Here is a 22296-nt window from a genome sequence, read left to right on the forward strand (position 1 = left end):
AAGTCGAGATCGTCCCACAACCACTGCCTCTGTCCTGTCCTGGCCGATGTGAATCGTACGCGGAGAAGCCGGGTAATCTTGCCCGGAAAGAGGCGACGCCTGCATTCCCGGGACCTGGCGCAGCGCGCCTCCCCCGCCTGCAACACTGGCCGAGCGTGCTCCGGGAACTCGCAGCTCGTCCTGAGGCCCATCCACCCCGCAGCCGGCCGCGGCGTCGAGGTACTCTCCGAGCGTTGCGGTCGCCCCTTTTGGCGGGCTCCGGCGCCCCGAGGCTCCACCCCCCGACGCTGTCTGTCCGCACCCGCGGAGGCGGGCGCCGCGCCCCCATTGGTGGAGCGCTCAGAGATGGCCCCACCCCCTCCCGGCCCCGACGCCAGCACGTTGAGTGGTGGGGGCCGGCAGAAGAACTGCCCGAGCGAGGAGCGGCTGTTGGGCCTGGGCCGCACGGTTGTGGCGCGCGCTTTGGGGCCCCCGAGAGGCTGCTGGGCCGGGATAACGGCCAGCGGCCACGGGGGGGAAGGGGGTGGGTGGGCTGAGAGCAGCTCGGCGGCGAAGCTGGCCCGCCACCCCTTCCCCCCACCCCCGTCGACCTTGTAGGCAGAAGCTTCCCGGCGCTCCTCACGCCGGCGCGATGGCGACTGCTGCGGAGGCGGAGGCCTCTCCGCCGACGGACGCGAGCTGGGAAAGTGGCGGCGGCGGCGGAGACGACGAGATGAAGCAGGCGCTTCCGGAGCTTGAGTCCTCCCCACAAAATGGCGGCGGCCTCAGCGTCGCGGAGCCCAGCGGCGGCGCCGGGCCTGAGGAGACCGCGGCTGCCGAGGCCGCCCCGAGCCTCTGCCACGAACAGCCTCAGGACTCCTGTGAGGCGGGCGCGGCCGCTCTGCCCAAAGGCCCCGAAGAGCCCGAAAGACCCGTTAGGAGGAGTTTTCAGATCCCCAGGAAGAGCAGAGAAAAGAAAGGTGGTGCTTCCCCTTTTTCCCCAACCCCTCTTTCTCTCTCCCCTCCATCTTTTCATTAGAACCTCTCTGTCTCCTTCCCACACCCATCCGAGACACGTAAACACGCATGCAGCGCCAGCCGCCTCTCCCCGCATTGCCACGGCCGCCCAGCTGCTGCGCTTGGTGCGAGAGGAAAGCGGTGGAACCACGCTCCCTGCTCCCCCTCTCCCCGTGGAAGTTGGAAGTAGCTCAGGTTTGAAGCTTGTCCGTAAGGCTGCAGCTCCCAGAGAGGAAAGATGGTGCTCGGCGCCCCTCCCTCCCAGCCCCTGAAGGCAGAGAAGCTGATGTGTCCTCCTAAGGATGCTTCTGAGAAGTCTCACTGTGGAAATAACCCGTGGCCGTGGATTCTGGGGCTTTCTCCAAGGCCATTGCGTTGAGAGGACCACAAGTGCTTCTCCCTGTGGAAATTCTTCAGCTCTATGCGTCTACTTGAAATTTGCTCGATGTCAGCGTCTTCCCTTGTTTAGACATCTCCGTTAGATGTGATTCATGCACACTGCTGTTTTCCATCACACTTCATTTCCATGTAGATTTTTTTTCTTGTTTTTGAAGCGCTAGATAGGGCTCTCTCTAAATCCAACTTCAGTATGTTTTTTTCTTGTATTTGAAAAGCTTGGGAAGGTAGGTTCTTGGTGCAGTAATTTCCCTATGGAAAAAAATAGAGGTCAGCTTATGCCCAAGAGTCACCAACTTGATCTTGCAGATGAGAGAACTTCAGAAAAAAATTTTAAAGTCCAGTCTGGTTTTTGGAACCAATATGGGAACAGTTAAATGAAGTACGTTACCTTTTTAAAACTTAATGCCATATTGTGACACCTTTCTAATGGAGGAAATTATCGTTTTCAATTCTTAGAAAACAATTTTTGACTATCCAGTTATTTGGGATACTCTGGATTTAGTCAATTTAAAGCCTCTTTTTGTTTTAGTGTGTGGTTCCGTTTTTCAGATTTACTTTGGAAAGTAATAGGAATTTTCTTATTTGTGGAAAACGTTTTTTATTTGTAACTTGAATCTTGGTAAAGAGACTCTTGAATGAAGCATGTGCTTCCTCTTGCCATGTGCATAACCAGCTACATTTGCACACCTGAAATTGTTAGCCTTCTGTCAGTAAGATACAAATAAAGTCAAATTGTTAATTTCTGTTTGGATGATAAAGCCAGGGAAATCCTTGTTGTGAGAAACCATGTTGAGAAAGATGAAATTACCTTTTGTCCACTAGCATGCAGAATGTTTCTAGAAGTATCTTTTAAGTGAGTTAATGTAATACATTTTAGGGTTCAAGAGAATTCTTGTAAAGCCCAAGGTTATCAATCCTTTTGGTTTAGTTAAGATGTATAGTCTGTATGAGGAAAATTAGATTTCATCCTAAGTTATCAATTGGTAGAGAATAGGTTGGAAGTAGATTCAGATGGGCTCTGGTTGTAGGATCGAAGTAGGAGGTTGAATTTTTTTCTTTTTAAAATTTTTTTTAGCTTGATAGAATTTTGAAGTCCGTTTTTTTAGGGTTTTAAGCAAAACAAAGCATGATGTACCTCCTTTTAATTTTTGATAGGACCAGGAAATTGGCATAAAACCCATTTGGGTTGAAATGTGGGAGGGCACTAGGAAATGTTGAAAGGCGCTGTTTGCATGTGTGTGTTTTTTTTTTTAATTAGATAAATCCAGAGGTTGCTGTAAAATAGACTTCATTTGAACACATTAAAAGTAGATAATAATTGAGGAATTAGGAAATATAAAACCTAGTTGTCTTTGTTTTCTCCCCTGAGTCTGATGCTTTTTTGGGGGAAATTTGTTACCTTTCTCTTCTTAGGTTTCGGTAAGGAAAATATAACACAGTGGTCTTTTTTCATGTTTAGTGAAAGTGAGTAATTTTTAACTTGTCTAAATATTTGTACACTGAGCAGCAGCTGTTTAAATACTGCAATAGCGATCTAAATAGCACTTTTAAAACTTAAATAAGCAGCTTTTTACCATCATGGACTTCATCCTGTCCAACCTGAAAGGAGTTAATACTTGGTGATAGAATTTAATAGAAAAATATAACATTTCATTAAAAAAATGCTTTATCAGAAACAGTGCGGCAGGTACCGCTAGTTTCACACTTGATCCCAAGATAATGTCCTCTTGGAAGACTTGAAAGGTATCACTTTATGTGTAGGATTTGGCTAGGTATTACTGGTGTGGTCATTTGAGTCTTTTATCATGAATATTAGATCATTTTCAGTAGATACTTTTGCTTGAACTTTTCAGTATCAAAGGTTCTCTTGCATTCGTATTTTAATATGGCAGACCTTTGCTTGTGACTGCTTTTCTTGTGAAATTTAAGATTACGACTCATGTTTTTGGTAGCTTAAACCTTTGTGAGTATAACTTGATTCAGTTCTTTTATTGGTCTTCACAGTAGCATAACATCCAAAATACTGCCATTCTAATTAAGTAATAATATTGGCAAACACTTTATAGTGCTTAATAAGTTATAGGCATTGTTCTAAGCAGTTTATATGTACTAACTAAATCTCAGTAATCCTATGTGGTAGGTACTATTCCCATTTTACAGATGAGGAAAATGAACTACTGAGGAAAACAACTTGCCCAAGGTTACACAGCTAGTAAATGGTGGAGTTGGAATTTGAATTTAGGTGTAGAGTACTTCTTATTTCTTTTTTATTGTAGAAAAGTTTTAGTTCACTTAAAAAAAATTTCTTTTAACAGCTATTAAATTTAGTGATGTTTAGTATGTCTTATCTCTGGGGAATTTTGAGATTCAGAAATTATGTTCATTAGAAAATTAACACATTTAATCAGTACTCACAGATTAAGTGATCTGTTGACTGGAAGAGTAAGATTTTACTCTTTGTGATATATGTGCTGTTCTGTTTACTTATTGGCTGGGGTACTTTCTGTACTGTAAGGAGTCACTGTTACATTTAACCAAATTATGGAATTGCACTTCGTCAGTAGATGTTTCACTATTGCCTTCTTTTACTCTAAAATCTGATAGTGTAAGTCATCAAAAGTAAATTAAAATCAGTAATTGTATTTGATATAATTTTTCCCTCCAAAGGTCTTGGGAAATGAAGTAGTAATGATTCACTTTCTGGAAACTGTTTACTGGTTAATGCTTTATGTAGGGCACAAGATTAATTGCTCTTGTGCATCTGCGTCTCATGCAGGTGCATCACAAACTAAATGCTCTTACGCACCTGCATCCATACTGGTCTAGTTCAGGAAAATTAAAGGCCAATTCTCCTCCCAAATCCCCATCTTTTCCCACAAAATTTGGAGTTGTCTTTTTGAAGACTGGGGTTGAGTCTCTTTCTTAAGGAAATCTGCATGGTGTTTTAGTAGTTGTATATGAATGGCTTGGATCTAAATACCACAGTTTTCCCTACATAAAAGTAAATCTGAGCAGGAATGTACAGGCAGAATCCAGTCATCCACATAAAACGTTTGATAGGCACATATAAATTCTAAGTAATGGAGGTAAAACTTTCTTTGACGTATTCCCCAGTCCAAAAAAAGTCAAGTTTCATATTATCTCTCTAGATCGCTGCTAGAATGTTTATTACTGATTCTGCACTATGTTCAATCATGAGTAGAGATGAATCACCCATTCCTACAGTATTATGTCTGTAGTAATTTTATTAGACTGAAGAAAAATGATTTTTAAAATGTCTAAATTATCATGAGGAACAAATAGATATTCATTGTATTTTAGTCATTAATATCCATAGACATCAGAGAGATGGATTCAGAGAGAATTGCAGACCAATGAGATCCGCAGCCTACTCTTTGCTATTTCCTTTTCTTCCATGAATTACTTTAAATTGGAATGTATATATTGGAATTTCCCTTGGTATATTTTTATAACGCTGGTCCATCTTTTTTTAAAAGTTTAGCTTGTTTTTACACTTATGATTTTTTTTTTTACATATACATATACACATAAACAATACAAACACAAAGAGTGGCATTGACACTAAATGAGTTGGTAAAAGTAGTTGAGGAAAAATGCTCCTTTGACTAAGAAACAAAGCTACAATTTGGTGACCTTTATTTTATGTCTATTCCAGCTGCTTAAACATTTAATTCTTAGTATGTTTTGTATGCTACCAATAATATACTCAATTCTAGTTGTGGTTCTGTGATATAGTCAGTTTCCTCATTTGAATTATAAATCTCGAAGTGCCTTTCTAAATCTTTTCTTGAATCCCATAAAAACACACCTATAAAAGGGACTCCCCTGATGGTCTAATGGTTAAGACTTCATGCTTCCACTGCAGGGATCGCAGGTTTGATCCCTGGTTGGGGAACTAAGATCCTGCATGCCATGTAGTGTGGACAAAAGAGAAAAAAAAATGATGAAAACACATCAGTTTTGTCAATAGAAAAGCCTTGTGAATTATCAGAAATCAACTCAGTAGCTATCTTTCTGACATGAATTTGATGGAAGCACTGTAAATAAGCAAAATTATATGTTTCTTAATATCCGGAAGAATTATTACGACTGCTGTTATCCTTTATAAACCAAGAAAGGGTGTTAGTTATGGCTTTTGGCCCTGTTAAATGCAGTAAATGAGAAAGAAATACTAAGAAATGAGATTCAAAAGAAGACATAAGAGGGTAGAGCATTCTAGACATCAAATTCTTTTTCTTTTATTGCTAATTTCCATATAGCTAATATAATTTCTTGGTCTAAAATGAAACAATTCTGTTTTTCCAACTCTTAGAATGATTTGTTTCAGCACTTATACACCCACATACATCTTTTACTTATAGTTCAGGAAACAAGATTTGCAGCTAGGGAGCCTGATTTTGAATTCACACCTGCCCTATTCACGTATTAACCTTGGGCCAAGTTAACTGTTAGCTCAGTTTCATTTGTGAAATGGGCATAATGAACTTCATAGGGTGGTTTCGATGATTAAATGAGATAATGAATATAAAGCTCTAAGTATCTGAAAAGGAATAATGAGCCACTAATTGTTAGACTCAAAAATTGTCAGAATCCAGAGAATAGTATATTGGATTCTGACTTCCTTATGTGAAATGGATAATAAATATATAAAACGTTCTGTACCCTACGGGTAGTTATACGTTTATTTATTATTATTGCCTCAAATGATGACCCATAATACTGTGATGTATATATGTTTTCTTTAAAAGAAGTGACAGGATGTGTTGATCACGTATGTCCTTTAGAGGATTATTAAGGACAAAATAGACACCAGGGAATGTACATTCAGAACATAAACTGGTTATATTTCTAAACTACTATTACCAGCACATTGACTTGAAATCTATAAAAATAGTTACAGCATAATTTTATTCTTATAGAAATTGATAATTGGGAAGAAAAACTAGAAATTATAACTTTGGCCTAACTAGTAAAGCCAACTGAGATATTTGAAATATACCTACTAGGACACAGGTATTGTTAGACCTAAAATCTTGCACCTTTTTCTGTATTTTTATTCACAAGAATTTTTTTCACACTGGCAGTCTACTTGAGTACTACTTGAGGTGACTAGGACATTGCTTTGGAATGAAACAGAAATGTTAAGTACTTTTTTGAGAATAATTTGAAAGTTAATTTCTATATAAATTTATATGATTTAACTTGAATCTTTCACTTTTGGTTAGATTGACAGTGGAAGTAGTGTTGGAATAGCTTAGCTAAGGAAAATGATTTCATTTTGTAGATTGTAAAATTTCATAGAAATTTAAAGCTACTTCTTTTTGGCACATCTTTAGATACCTGAAGTCACTTGTTAGTTTAGAAACATAAAAATCAATCATACATAAAACCCAAATTTAAGAATCATGCTTGGCTCATTTTGGATGTGAAAGCCTATGAAAACTATTCCACATGCTGTTTTCCCTCAAGTTTTTCCAGTTTAGTTGGGGACAGACACAAAGATAAAACGTTCTTCCACATGCTGTTTTCCCTCAAGTTTTTCCAGTTTAGTTGGGGACAGACACAAAGATAAAACGTTTTCTCCTACTGTATTCTATAAAACATTTGAATTGAGAGAATGGATGTCTCCGTTTTTAGAGCTTTCATTTTGTTTTATATATCACTGAATGGTTGAATTTGTGAGACCTAATTTAAAATGACAACAATCATATTTTGGTAGTTTAGAACATATTTGTATTCAATATAAAAAAATCTTGACAAAGTTTATTCTCATCTTCACTCACTCAGTCATTCAACTTGGGGCCAGTGCCCCAAGAAAAGATAGAGTAATGAACAAGGCAGATATAGTTCCTCCTCTCATGGAGCTTACAATCAATAGATTATTGAGTATATCCATCTGCTATAAATTTTATTATAGGACACTCTGTGTTTAGTAGTTCTTTAGTTCTTTTTGAGTGTGTTTTTTCCTGTTTACTCCTACTGTCTTTATTGCATTATTTTAAGTATGTTGATTTTATCTTGCTGCCACTTTTATAGTGTGCAGTTCCAAAGTAGTGGGAATCATTTGTTCTATACACATTCTCTCATTGAAAGCTACATTTTTACAGGCAGTTTTGTAATATATACATGGTTTGGTGGATGAATGGATATGTCATTTGACATTATAGGGAATACCGTAGAAACAGCTGCTCTCTAGTACCTTTGAGAGTATGTACAAGTAGAACACTGCTTTCAGTAGTGGCCTAAAAGTATTTTGAATGACATTTATTGACTCTTTATATATAGTATGTTGAAAGAAATTAAGGTAATAGCATATAACATAAGTTCTATGAATACTTCTATCTACAGTGAAAAAATAAGTGGTTCCTTTTGGTTTGGGGAAAGTATATATAGACTTGATGTTTGAAATTTGTAAGTTATTTCATGCATAAAGTGGAAATTTGAGGTTATTAGGCTACTGTTTGAAGAACAAATTGTGTATTTGACTTAAGTATTTTAAAAATTAAAGGGAGTGTGCAGTAGTTGGTGGAGTGGGGAATAAAAACTTTTACTGTTTTTCTTTGCACCAGATGCTGTGCTTAGAACCTTTTTGCATGTGTTGTCTTATGTGCCATATGGCATATAGTGGTTATTAGGATAGCTGGAGTTCTCCTTTTTACTGAAGAAAGTACTGAGCTTGTTTTGTTAAGTAATTGATTTACCCAGTGTCTCCCACAAAGCCAGTAAATGCTATACCTGATATTTGTGTCCTGGTTTGTCTCCAAAGTTCCACATCTTTCCATTTCACCAAGTTTTCATAGTAAATATCTTCCTACTTTATATTGATAATACAAGAAGCTGATGGATGCAGCATATTTATTCTAACTTTAGTATTAAAAACCAGATAGAATCATTTTATTGTATAGACAGCTAAGTGTCTTAAATGATTTTATGCTTTTACTTATGGCATAAGCATTTCACTTGCTCAAATAAATGGTCTTAGATATACTATCTAAATGTAACATAAAATAGGAGTTGAGGCAAGTTGAGTTTATGCACAGGTTCTTATGAGCGTCTTTAAGCAGTTTAGGTTGCCTAGTGTAGCATCCCCTAAGTTTTGCAAAATTGTAACTTCCTTTTCTGCATGTGTAATGCCAGATGCTCACTGCTGAAGAGTTTTTTTCTTCAATGAATTAAGTATCTTTCGCATATCACAAAATAAGATAGCCTTGATGCTTTTTTTTAACTTTATTTAAAAGTTATATTAACAAAGCCACAAAAATATAAACTGCATTTAAGATGGAATCTTAAAATTAATACTGTTTTTTATTTTAGCACTTTTTCAGCCATTAACTCCAGGCTCTCGGGAATTTGAAGATGTTTTAAATATTCTCCACTCATCTTACCTTGAACCAACTTCAGTAACAAATTTTAACTACAGACGTGCTTGCTTGATACATAATGAGCTTTTGGAAAAGGAGGTATGTTTTTTTTTTAATTTATTTTTATTTATTTTTGGCTGTGTTGGGTCTTCATTTCTGTGTGCGGGCTTTCTCTAGTTTCGGCGAGCGGGGGCTACTCTTTGTTGCTGTATGCGGGCTTCTCATTGCAGTAGCTTCTCTTGTTTCGGAGCACGGGCTCTAGGTGTGCGGACTTCAGTAGTTGCAGCATGCGGGCTCAGTAGTTGTGGCTCGTGGGCTTCAGTAATTGTGGCACGTGGGCTCAGTAGTTGTGGCTCACGGGCTCTAGAGCACAGGCTCGCTAGTTGTGGCGCACGGACTTAGTTGCTCCGCAGCATGTGGGATCTTCCCGGACCAGGGCTTGAACCCGTGTCCCCTGCATTGGCAGGGGGATTCTTAACCACTGCGCCACCAGGGAAGTCCAGGAGGTATGTTTTAAATTGTGCTTTTTGTAAGATTCTTCAGAACCAGTTAATAGCCTGGAATTTGTTTTACTTTCTTCCTTTTCTTTAAAAATGCTAAAGTTCTTAGGAAAGCCAAATTATGGAGGGGAAAAACAAGTTTTAAATGACATGTTGTTTTCCCTAAACACTGTTGATATTGCGCTACACTTATCTGTTCTGTTAAATTAACGTGTGATTGTGTAAGGTAACTTCTTTTACTAACAATGAATCTTAAGCATAGGGATAGCTTATTGTATAATGACTTAGTTGTAAATTCATTACAAGGCTTTTTTCTCTTTCAAGCGTTTTAGTTAAATGGAATCTCTAAGAGCATATTATGTCTAAATTGGAAGGTTAATGAAATAAAATATGTATTTTTTTTGAGGATATGCTTAATTTTTTCCCCAGTTATTGCCTGGTAATTGAGTTATCTTAATATCATTAGTAGAAATTCTTAGTGAAAAAGTGAGAACAAAGGGGAATAGTTGAGCCTGTTAGGTAGTGAATTTAAGTTTCATATACAAATTAGAATCTTTTTTGAGTTTTGATTTAGGAAAAGCCATAATAATCCTGAGGTAATACAAATGAGATGTTTAGAAACATTTGATGTGTATATTGCTTTCTAATGTACATGAAATACTATTAATTTTGTACTTTTATAGGTTGGTTAATCTAGTGCTATGAGAATTTAACTTTGAAAGGATCCCTAAAGTGGATGAATGTTACCGGCTCCCAGAGGAAATTAAAACCTTGGTAGTTTGATGTGGTTTCATGATATGATAGGGATTATTTGTTAATTTTATATGAAAATTTAAAGATTCATTAATTATATTATTGAAGATCAGTAATAGCCTGAACATGGCATGTAAATCTGTTAGGTATGGGCTCCATATCTATTTGCTTATATCTAAAAGTGAAAGTCAGCAGTTTAGGGTGACTTACAGTTCAGATGTACTTAGATCAAGTCACTCTTTTATCCTGGAAATGGGTATGAAGCATGGCTTATGTACTTGGCACTGAGAATATAATTGTAAAGAAATGAAACATTTTTCCTTGTCCTAATTGAGTTTATAGTCTAGAAGTTGGTCATTAAACAGAGATTTATTAAACCACCTATATGCAGTGCACCGTGTCAGGTAAAATGAGAGATCCAAAGATAATCAAAAAATGAACTTAAAAATCTATGGGAGAGTTGGAGTGTGGTAAGATTTTAATAGAAATTTAGTTAAAATTGTTTAGCACTGGATGCTTATTTGACTATATTGTAAGGATAAAGAGCCAATTATAATGGGAAAAAATGAAGTGCAGAAATTACAGGGAGAGAAAATATAATTTCCACTGTGGTAGATAGGGATTTTTTTTTTTTCTTTTTTTGCCATGCCTCGCGGCTTGTGGGATCTTAGTTCCCTGAGCAGGGATCAAATCTGGGCCCTCAGCAGTGGAAGCACAGAGTCCTAACCACTGGACCGCCAGGGAATTGCTGATTTGGAATTTCTTAGAAATAAGCTTCCTGAAACTCTTAGCTTGAAAAATATAATCACATACTAAGGAGTTGTTATAGATTTAATTTCATTTAGTTTACAGAAAAGCGAAGAGAACTGAAGTTTGATGGTCGTTTAGATAAAGAACTTTCAGAATCCTATGCATTTCTGATGGTTGATCGGTATCAGGTAAGTGAACCCATTTTATAAAAAACAATTTGAAAGTGCTTCCATTGTAAGTTACCTAAATTTGCAATTAATCAATACACTTGATTTTTTTTAACATCTTTATTGGAGTATAATTGCTTTACAATGGTGTGTTAGTTTCCGCTTTATAACAAAGTGAATCAGTTATTCTATACACTTGATTTTTATAAACTATTTTTTGATGTATAAATGGAAAAAATGGCTTAGTGCAAGGTATTTCATTATTTTGTAATTTGCTTTTCAAATATGTTCATTTTTTTGATCAAACCTAATTTTCCCCCCTGGAATGTGCTTGATAGTAAATAATTTTTCCTTTATTAAAGTAGATTATCTTCTATATTACTGATTATATGTGCTGGGAACTATTTTTTCTCCTTTGATTGAAGATATCTAGGTGGAGTTAATTTCTCTTTAAATAGTTTGCCAGTACTAATTCTTTCTAAAAGGGGATGTTTATATATATGAATGGCATGAATTCTGAGTATATGTCAGACCTGGCATAAACAAAAATAGATTACAACTATGGTTACCTTGGACGTGTAAGCCAGTTTCACATTGATATTTAGTCATAAACTAGCATGTATATGTATAATTTCTGTAATGTAAAAAATATAGTTTAGAAACTTGGATTTTACTTAAAACAAGTTTACAAACTGTCTTTTCACATTTTTAATGTATTGACTGTAAGATGAAATGTTTTTTTTATTTAGGTTCAGGGCATATGTGAAAAAGGATTACAGGTGGGCCAGTCCAAAATAACAATTCTTGGCAGTCCTTCCATGGGTAATCTTTTTTCTTTTTTCATTTACCTACTACTAAGTTGCCCTTTAAAAATATATTATCTAATTTCGCTGTTGTCCTTATAATTAAATTCATGTATGCTTTGTCATGTTCCCAGAAAAAGAGACTAGTTTCAGGTTCTGCAGTGAAAACCAGTTTTATCCTTTGTTTCTGATTTTGCATACTTCCAATTAAACAAGGGTTATCTTTTTTCTTTTAATGTCTTAGTCTAGTTCTAGTGATTTTGAAAATTTTGATTTTTCATGTTTTTTCTAGTTTTATTTTTTGCTTTGGTTAAATATCAGCTATCATTACATTTTTTTAAAAGGTGTCATACCTTTTATCTCTTATTATGTTAAATATTTGGACTTTTTATATTTGTGTCCATATTAAAATAAAACTTTAATTTTTTCCTCTTTGCTAGGTGTCTATCTTTCTAGATATGCTGATTTATTACAAGCTAATCCTTTGGAAGCTGGGGCAGTGGGCGATGTTGTTATTTTTAAAATAATGAAGGTAATTTCAACTTTTACATTTCATATATCAAAGACAGCATTTGACTTGGATTTTAATCGACCCTGTCTTTAGGGGTTTGATTGAATTAAAAAACAGTGCTTGCTTGTGTTTGGCGTATAAAGATACTTTTGAGAGTGGTTTGCCATCTTTAATCTGAGCATTCTGAGCTTTAGAGTTTGCTTTCCTTTCCAAAGAAAAGAATGAAGAGAGGGAAATATGTTGATAATGTTATTTAAGCTAGTGAAGGAAATTTTTATTTCCTTGTATTAAATTCAAACAAGCTTTTTTTTTTTTGGTTAACTTTTTCTTACTGCTTCGATATTAGTAAAAAGTGTTGGGTATTACTTTATTACCAGGTATTAAAGGAAAAAACTGTTGTTATAGGTAATCTATATTCAAAGAGTTATTCTATAATATTAATGTTATACAGTCAGTAATTCGGTTTTGGTGGACTTAAAAGGTTTTCTGTATTTTAGGGTAAAATAAAGAGTATATATGACCCCATGGGTGTAAAAAGTTTGGAATCTATATTAAATAAAAGTGCTTTGGACCCAACACCAAAGCATGAATGTCATGTGTCGAAGAATGCCAATAGAATTACATCACTTTTGGCTTATAGAGCTTATGAACTTACTCAGGTAAGTACCTGGATGCATTTTAGTGTTATGACCTCATATCAGTTTGTCACTAAATCCTTTAAAATGTCTCCCTTTCAGTTCTCCCTGCCACCACACTAGACTCTGGTTTCCACTTACCACTGCTAGACTCCAGTGACTCTCACTGCTATTTGTTCAGTGTTTCCAAGATAGCTCAGAAACATAACAGTGGACCCCCGTAGACTTACAGTGATATTCAGATTCCTTAGCCTAGCTAGCTTTCCCTGTCTGTAGACTGTGACCTTCAGCCTGTTTTTTGTGTAATTCCTGCCCTCAACGATCTCATTTCCTCTTGAAGCCTTGGTTTCTCCTGGTCTAGAAAGATCCTGTCTAATAAAATATTGCTCATTCTTTAAGGTAAAGTTAAAGCCCCTTGAATTACCTTAATTCATATCACTTTGTATTATTGATTTGGTAGATATTTTCTATTTTTATTAGTATTTTTCTAAAATGCAAACTTAGAATTCATTCTTTAAGTTTTATTCAGATGTAATTGATTTATAGTAAACTACACATATTTAAAAGTGTAGTATTTGATGAATATCAGTCGCTGTGTTTTTTTATATGTTGTTTGACTATAATGTTACTCTTTTTAACAAATGTATAAAAAATGTATATATCTGAATGGATTGTATGTGAAAAGTGGTGGTGCTAATCTCCCTGGAAATGTTCTTTCTTTTTCTTTTCTTTGATTTTTACTTTATTTACATAAAATAAAGTTTATTCTTGCTCTTTTTGAAGAATCTCAGTGGGCAAGACCTATTGTTGGGGGCTTTTAGCAAAAATTATATTCACCAAAGTCATCTGGGCTGACTCATTTGATTACCTTCTGGACAGTAGTATTAGTAGATATGAAATATAGCTATAAAATAGTTACTGGTTTTTCTAGCAGAACTTGTAAATTGGCTTGATGTTTCCAGAAAAATTCCAGGCATTTTTAGAGCAACAGCAACATTATTGAAATCAGTAGTTTCCCAAGAGAACGGACTTTGAAGGACAGTGCTTTGTTTATAAACTAGGGCATTCTTTTTAATGAAAATCCCTAGACTGCAGGTCAGAAAACCATAATCTAATGAACGTTGTGAATAGGTGAAGGGGGAGGCAGATGGATAGGGAAATAGGAAGAGGTTCAGCTGCCTTTGTCACCTATGTTTGTAATCTCTGCCACCTCCCCTTTGTTGCTTTGTCTGCAGTTGGAGTCAAAAAAGTGTTTTTCTTTTGAAATAATGAGGAAAATGCTAGGTTTGCTTGAGATTGTGTTCTTAGTATTTTACTTTTGTATCAAATTGGTTTTTCTGGGCTGACCTGGGAGCTCAGGCTCCATTTGTTTCATTTTCATGAGGAAATTTGTTGCACATTCCCACTGGTCAGTTCTTCAGAAGTAAACTTTTGGAATACCTATTAGTATCCTGGCATCTGATGTATATATATAGAAGCAGAATATTTTATATCATAAAATGGATATAAAGTACAAATTATTTTAATTAAATTGACAAGCAGTGCTTAAAGATATTTTTCATTAAAGGTACTTAAGTGGTATTATGTTTGTCAAAAACCAGGCAGGTAATTGTAAGATTTCACTGTCTACTTCTTGCCTTCTTAAGGAAGTTAATTTTGCATTTTCTTATTTTTAGTATTATTTTTATGAGTACGGCTTTGATGAGCTAAGGCGAAGACCGAGACACGTGTATCCATACGCAGTTGTGTCTTTTACTTATAAAGATGATATACAAACTCCGAAGTTCGTACCTTCATCAAGGTAAGACTCATGAATTTTAGACGTCATCCAGAATGGTATTATGTCACGTACCCTGCACTTCTGAGTTAGGAGGAACACTTTGTATTTCTTCCCATTTTTTTTCCTTCTCTTGAAACTAATTAGATTTATGAATGTTCATGATGACTTTTTTTTTTTTTTTTTTTTTTTTTTTTTTTTTGCGGTATGTGGGCCTCTCACTGTTGTGACCTCTCCCGTTGCGGAGCACAGGCTCCGGACGCGCAGGCTCAGCGGCCATGGCTCACGGGCCCAGCCGCTCCGCGGCACGTGGGACCCTCCTGGACCGGGGCACCAACCCGTGTCCCCTGCATCGGCAGGCGGACTCTCAACCACTGCGCCACCAGGGAAGCCCCATGATGACTTTTAAGATGTTAGTTAGAAGGACAGATACTTAACTGTGTGGAAATAAAAACTAAAATTTACTTAAACCTAACTGGTTAACCATTTTTTCCTGATATTGAAGGTTTGTGTAGCTGCATAAATGCAGTTGGGTTTTTTGGGTTTTTTTTTTTTTGGCCATGTCACGTGGCATTCAGGATCTTAGTTCTCTGAACAGGGATCAAACCCGTGCCCCCTGCAGTGGAAGCTTGGAGTCCTAACCACTGGACCACCAGGGAATGCCCAAATGCAGTTTTGTTTGTTTGATTTTGTTTTTTTGTTTTTGGCTGTGCTGTGAAACGCGTGGGATCATAGCTCCCAGACCAGGGATCAAACCTGGGCCCTCCGCAGTGAAAGCACAGAGTCCTAACCGCTGGACTGCCAGGGAATTCCCCCAAATGCAGTTTTTAAAAGTGAAATTTTGTGTATTAGCTCTCCTGGAAATGGGGAGCTTCTACAAATCCTCAGCCGCATCTCAAACCAGTTAAATCAAGTAGTTATGAAGGAGCCTAGGCTGTGGTAGTTTTTACATGCTTCCAGGTGATTCTGATGGTCAGTCAGAGTTAATTACCAATGATGATTTCTTACAAGCTCTAATATAAGGTGACCAAGTACAAATCAGTTTCTTTTTTCCCCCCACCATGGGGGTGATTCCAGAAAATGTTTTGGCAAAATTGAATAAGTAAATTTACAGAGATGTAGGTGAAACAGTTAAATATCTACTTATTTTTACTTTGAGTTCCCAGATTTGAAGTCATGCATGATATCTATTAATTCAGAAATACTGCAGTTTTAAAAAGCCACATTTCATGAAACAAACATTTTTGAGATCAACCTTTTTTTTTTTTTTGCGGTACGCGGGCCTCTCACTGTTGTGGCCTCTCCCATTGCGGAGCACAGGCTCCGGACACGCAGGCTCAGCGGCCATGGCTCACGGGCCCAGCCACTCCACGGCATGTGGGATCTTCCCAGACTGGGGCACGAACCCGTGTCCCCTGCATCTGCAGGCGGACTCTAAACCACTGCGCCAGGGAAGCCCTTTGAGGTCAACCTTTTAATCAGTTTTCAGATCAGATTGTCTTGTCTTCATTTAAGTTGTTTGAGATGCAGCACTCAGTGAATAGCCCTGGAAACCATCCACAGCCACAAGTACTGATTTGTATAATATCCTGACAGTTGTGTTTTTCTTTCATTCTTTTTTATTTTTCGGTGGCTCTATATTTGTGATCTCCGTGATACATTTACTATAGTGCCTTTCAACAGTGATTTTTTTTTTTTTTCTTTTTGCGGTACGCGGGCCTCTCACTGCTGTGGCCTCTCCCGTTGCGGAGCACAGGCTCCGGATGCGCAGGCCCAGCGGCCACGGCTCACGGGCCCAGCCGCTCCGCGGCACATGGGATCCTCCCAGACCGGGGCACGAACCCGTATCCCCTGCATCGGCAGGCGGACTCTCAACCACTGCGCCACCAGGGAGGCCCCAACAGTGATTTTTTTTTTTTTTTTTTTTTTTTTTGCGGTACACGGGCCTCTCACTGTTGCGGCTTCTCCCGTGGCGGAGCACAGGCTCCGGATGCGCAGGCTCAGCAGCCATGGCTCACGGGCCCAGCCGCTCTGCAGCATCTTCCCAGACCGGGGCACGAACCCGTATCCCCTGCATCGGCAGGCGGGCTCTCAACCACTGCGCCACCAGGGAAGCCCTCCCCTCAACAGTGATTTTTAAAAGACATCCAGCACTTAATTATAAGGTCATACCCCTAGGAATAATGATTGTCTGTTAATTTTCTTTGCCTCTTTGATTTGATCTGTTGACCCTCCATATCATTTAAGATGAACATCCTTGTACCTTGAATGCTGCCATGAATGCTCCTGCCTCTGCATTTGCTATTCCTCCTCATTCCTCAATTAGCTGCATAGTTTAGACTGTCAGTGAGACCTTCCATGATTTTTTTTTTTGAAACCTACGTACCCTTAGTTTCTTTCTTCCTTTTTTTCCATAGCACTTAAAACGATCATCATCTGGTAAACTGTATACTTACTTTTTGATTGTTGTCTGTCTTCCTTATGAGACTAAGCTCTGTGAAGGCAGGAGTTTTGTTCATCCCTGTAATTCTGTTACTCAGAACTGTGCCTAGTAAATAATAGAAGCTTAGTAAATATTTAAGTATGATTGAGGCTATTTCCTCACATCTCATCACCAAAATAAAGTAATTGACAGAGACTTTAAAGGACTATATTCTCTCCTGATGGATATTTTTGGGAAAAACAGCTCCCTTAAATTTGGGAAAATATGGTAATTTGAGCCAAGTAAGTGATTCTGATTTCTCTGAGTAGACTTGGATTTATTAAATGTTATAATAAGTTATTTGTTCTTCATACTGGGAGGGAAGTATTTAATTCTCTTGTACAGTATCCCATTAAAAAATAGCATTTCTATCAGTGCCCTGAATTTTAACTTTCATGGTGTTAGAAATCAGTAATATTTCTTTTTTCTTTTTAAAAATTTATTTGTAGATCTAACAGCTTTAATGCAGATAGAAACACAGGTAAGATTCTTATATTTCTTTCTTTTAGTTTTATAAATCGAAAGAATAAGTGTGTAGAGTAAAAAAAATTGATAAGTTAAGTACTTTGTTTTATTTTTATAATGAATGAGAATCTGCAATGAGAATCTGCAAAGTATGAAAAAGCTCGAGGCCATGTTATGATGTAGCATCAACATTTGGTCATCCAAACATAAGGTCTCCTTTGAGAATCTGCTGGTACTGTGAATAGACCAAAGAATTTTAGCACTTTGATTGATAAAGGTAAAAAATAGAACAAGTTTCACAACTCAGCCTTTTAAAAGTATTAACTTCATCAGAAGTGTAGAATTTAGAAGAGAGAGAAGATTAAAAGCAATATTGACACTTTGTATCTTCAAATTTCTCTGCAATGAGAAGAGCGCAAGTGGAAGCTGTAAGACATTGTGAGGGATTCATGTAGTTAACTGGATTTAGTATAGTCTCCTTTGGGGGAAATAGGAGGGCAGTACTGTATTGTCTTTGCTCCTCAGCTTTCTGATATGAGGACATTTAGGCAAATAAGTTTATTCTTTTCATCTGGAATAATTTTGTAGGGGAAAAGATACCTGAAACAAAAATCCTAGTATTTGAATTCCCTGTAAATAGAAATGTCAAGGTTTCTTTTGGTGGTTCTACTTAAACTGTGTTTCTGGATGTTTTTCCCCTTAGTTCTAGTAAATATTTGCTTCTGGGCTGCCAAGAGGCTGAGTTGTGTCATTATTCTTTTTATTTAGATAAATTTAACTACACGTTGTGGAAAGGACAGCTTTTAAATAAAGGAAAGCTTTTGTGTTATATTTCTCTGAGGTCAGCCACTCGTGCTTTTTTGCCTATCAAGCTGTAAGTATGTTATATTACAAGAAAATAGCAGTTAGTAGTTGCTAATTATTCAGTTCTTACTTACACTTAAAATTCCTTTTTCTTACTTACATTTAAATTTTACTTTGATCCATAAGAACTTACATATAAACAATGGTTTGTTTTAAAAAAGATTGATTTGATAAATTTGGAAACTTAGTTGGCAGAATGAGCCCTCTGCTTTTCTGTATTGATTTGCAGATGGGATAAATAGTTATACACATTTATGGCATAAGATTTTTTCTTAGTGATTTTAAATATTAAAAGTATTTTTCAAAGTTTTGTCCTAATTAGATATATTTTTCATTTAGCAATTTGAAACTTAAAAATTATCAGTTCTTTGTTGGAAACAGCTTGATGTGGTGAGTTAAGTTAAAATTTATATGCTGTTTTCAGTCCTGTGCAACATATGTTGGAATAGAAAGGTTTAAAATGATCTTTTGCTACCACCACAGTAAACATTATGGGCCCCCATAAATGGTTGAAGATTAATTTAACTGTTCATACTTGAATTGCATTTAATAAAATGGCAACTTTTTATCTTTTGTGGTTAGTAAAATTGGTATAAATAAGGGTTAGCTTCTGGCTTAAAGATGAAAGGTTGGTAATATTGCTGGACAGTCTAGCTACCTGTACATATATCTGAACTGCCCAAATCAAATATCAAGTATGATATTCATAAATATGCTCTTCTGTATTCCATCAGGATACTTGTGTGTGTGTGTGTGTTTGTGTGTGTGTGTGTGTGTGTGTGTGTATGTGAGAGAGAGAGAGAGAGAGAGAGGGAGTGAGGGAACGAGAGAGAGAGAGGACATTGCTAGAGTTAAAAATACAGGTAAGGCAAATACGCCTTTTCAATTTTCTTTCAGTCCTGAGAAGTTAGATGTTGAAACAGTTATGAGTATTGATCATCTGAAACAGAAAATCCCTCCAGCGCTGTTTTATAAGGAAACTTACTTAGGTCCATATGAAGGTAAAGCAATTTAATTTTACTAAAATATATAAGAAGCAGACTTGATTTGAATATTTACTATGTATTTTTTCCTATGTCAGTTTTGAAGAATGGAATGTATTGCAGCCTCTATGAAGTTGTAGAAAAGACAAGAATTGGAAGTAACATGGAAAGTTTGCTGCAAAAACTAGAGAAAGAAAAACTTGTGAGTGAAACGTTTTAAAATATTCCTCATTCTCCCTTAGAAATATGCATATTAATAAGAGATTATGATAATATTTTGGTTTATTTCATTTCTGCCTCTGAAAATACCGTAAGGTCTCTGTCTTTGTTGCTGCCATTTGGTTAACAGTGTTTTACTGTGGCCTTTGGTACTTTTCTTTTTAGTCACGACACTAGATCCTCTATAGACCAGTCTTCCCCATGAAGTATCTTTATTATATTTTGTGACTGTGATATTCAACAAATATTTATTAATTATCACTTTTTTATGCAGGGTATATAGTTTGGTAAACGATGAGGCAAGAGGCTCTGTTTTCCTGGATTATGTGATAAATGGAGTTACTCAGATGTGCTTTGTTCCAGTAGAGACAGTGACATATTTGAAGATTCAAAAAGAACAAGGCGCTTGGTGAGGTTGAAAGGATAAAAACACTAGAGTAGTTGGGGGAAAGTGGTTGAACATGAGGCTAGAAAAGTGTGTAGGGGGCTGTGTTCTGCAGTGTCATTCAGGCAGTGCTCGAATGTTTGGACATTTGGACTTGATCCTATAGCAATGGGTTTTAAAGAGTGGGATGAGGTTTTAATCGTGTATGCAGTGTGATCAAATCTGTGTTTTGAAAATTTATCTTGGTTACTCTGTAGAGAGTGAATTGCAGGGGGGAGATGATGTAGAAAACTATTACATTTAGAGGGTAATGATAGGTTGGATGAGAAGAGAAAAAGACTGATTTAAGAGATATTTACTAGGTAGTATCTAATTCAGTAGGTATTGAGTATATCGAGTTTGGGTAGAGGGATTACTAGGTCAGGCAGCAGATTGTGATGGATTCAGGAATGAATGGAAAATGAATACGTGATGCTAATATGTATAATTTAGCTGAAGGAGAGGAGGTGATTGCAGAGGGGAGTGGCTATTCCAAGGTTTCTGTTAACATGAGGTAGGTGAGCTCATGTTTAAATGTTGATGGGACATTCCAGTAGAGAGGGAGAGAAGTTTTTTTGCACAAGTATGCCATTTAATACAAGTTTTCATCTGTTGACTTCTTTTTACTTCTCATTTTGTTGAGCCTCGGTTTCCAGGTAGTCACACGGAGAGTTGTATCAGTGATTTTCAGAACCTGCAACTTCATAGATGGCTACGTAGAATTTTGTTGTATGCATATATATTTGCTTAACCAATCCATCGTTTATATTTAGATGGAGGGTCAAATTATGTACAAAACTCATAGGCAGAGTTTGTACACTTGTGAATTGATGGACACCTAGCAATAACTTTTTGAGACCAGCTAGAAATCTTTAGGTAGGCATCTTAGAACACACACACATGCACATTCACCTACATGTGAACATACTTTTATATTTATATTTGCATTTCTTGTTTTCCTCCCAAACTTTGTCTATGATACAGGTATTCCTCATGACCAAAGTCTATTCAGTTCCTGAGTTCATAAAGTGAAAGTTTAGGTAGTAGGTTTGGATATGGTGGGATATTGAGTTATCCAAATCTGTTCAGTTCTTGAATTTCAGATAATGAGTATTGTGGGTCTGGACAGTGAGGAGTTTATCAGAAAAGTACAGTATCTGTTGAGTGCCTAATAGTGAGAATCAGGATAGGAAGGATACTGGCATTTTGTTTTTCACCTGAGCAAGTGTTATATTAGGTTTGTGGAGGACTGGGTCTTCCTAGAATCAAGAAGTAAAGTAAGATCCTAGATCTCAGAGGGCACAGGCATTCTATAAGGATACACTACATGAATCTAACGAACTGACGTATTTTGTGTGGCTGCCCCCTTTCCTGCAAACCCCACTGGGAATTATTCTAACTATAGCTACTTTCTTCATAGTTGTCATTCATAATGGGAGGTGCATTGGGGACTGTTGGGTTCTTAATAATTTTATCCTGAATACGCACAGGAGATGTTCTGGATCAGAGAGAGACTTAGTCAGTACCTCACAGTAAGTAATGAATGTGTTGGCTCTCCTTTGCCCTATTTCCGACGCTTAGGGCGATGCATCGAGACTCAGGTCAATTATCCTATGCAAGTAGTTGGACACTCAGTAGCCAAGGGGTGAGGAAAATGATTTTTCTTTGCTCATGAAGGGAAGGAGGCATCTATCTCCCTCCCCTCCTGGAAAAAGATATCCTTGAAAATGTAATGAATATTAACTCCAACCCTTTGATGAATAAATGAAATCTCTTCAGGAGCCAGTTAGCCCTCTTGGACCTAAAGACATCTCCAAGTTCCTGCGACCCATTTATTCTTCCTTGAAATGTAATACCTAGGGAGATAGCTCTCCAGTCTTCTGGAATTGTGGGAGTTAACCTAGGAACCTAATCTGTACTGTAACCTTTTGTGTACTCACTTGGCACTTTCAGGGAGATAAGAGAATCTTTTTTTTTTTTTTTTCTTGCGGTATGAGGGCCTCTCACTGTTGTGGCCTCTCCCGTTGCGGAGCACAGGCTCTGGATGCGCAGGCTCAGCGGGCATGGCTCACGGGCCCAGCCGCTCCGTGGCATATGGGATCTTCCCAGACCAGGGCACGAACCCATGTCCCCTGCATTGGCAGGTGGACTCTCAACCACTGCGCCACCAGGGAAGCCCGAGATAA

The 22296-nt window shown here is 37.4% G+C and overlaps 1 protein-coding gene across 8 annotated transcripts in view; it reads left to right on the forward strand.

The window, feature by feature from the left end:
- The first annotated feature begins 392 nt into the window (after positions 1-392).
- TASOR (transcription activation suppressor) overlaps positions 393-22296 on the forward strand; it is a 50997-nt gene continuing 29093 nt past the window's right edge. For 5 of the 8 annotated variants that reach the window (XM_082637423.1, XM_082637427.1, XM_082637429.1 and 2 more), the window contains exons 1-11: positions 394-959; positions 8731-8876; positions 10876-10968; positions 11697-11769; positions 12191-12282; positions 12759-12920; positions 14573-14697; positions 17605-17636; positions 18389-18494; positions 19382-19485; positions 19566-19669. In XM_082637423.1, coding sequence (XP_082493549.1) covers positions 632-959; positions 8731-8876; positions 10876-10968; positions 11697-11769; positions 12191-12282; positions 12759-12920; positions 14573-14697; positions 17605-17636; positions 18389-18494; positions 19382-19485; positions 19566-19669 — 1365 coding nt within the window. In that variant the 5' untranslated portion in view covers positions 394-631. Of the gene's footprint in view, positions 960-8730; positions 8877-10875; positions 10969-11696; positions 11770-12190; positions 12283-12758; positions 12921-14572; positions 14698-17604; positions 17637-18388; positions 18495-19381; positions 19486-19565; positions 19670-22296 lie in introns of all 8 variants that reach the window. The other 3 variants (XM_082637425.1, XM_082637424.1, XM_082637426.1) reach the window with 1 other exon arrangement.

The sequence above is a fragment of the Mesoplodon mirus genome (genome assembly GCF_964341445.2).
Source record: "Mesoplodon mirus genome assembly, chromosome: 12".
NCBI classification, from domain to species: domain Eukaryota; kingdom Metazoa; phylum Chordata; class Mammalia; order Artiodactyla; family Ziphiidae; genus Mesoplodon; species Mesoplodon mirus.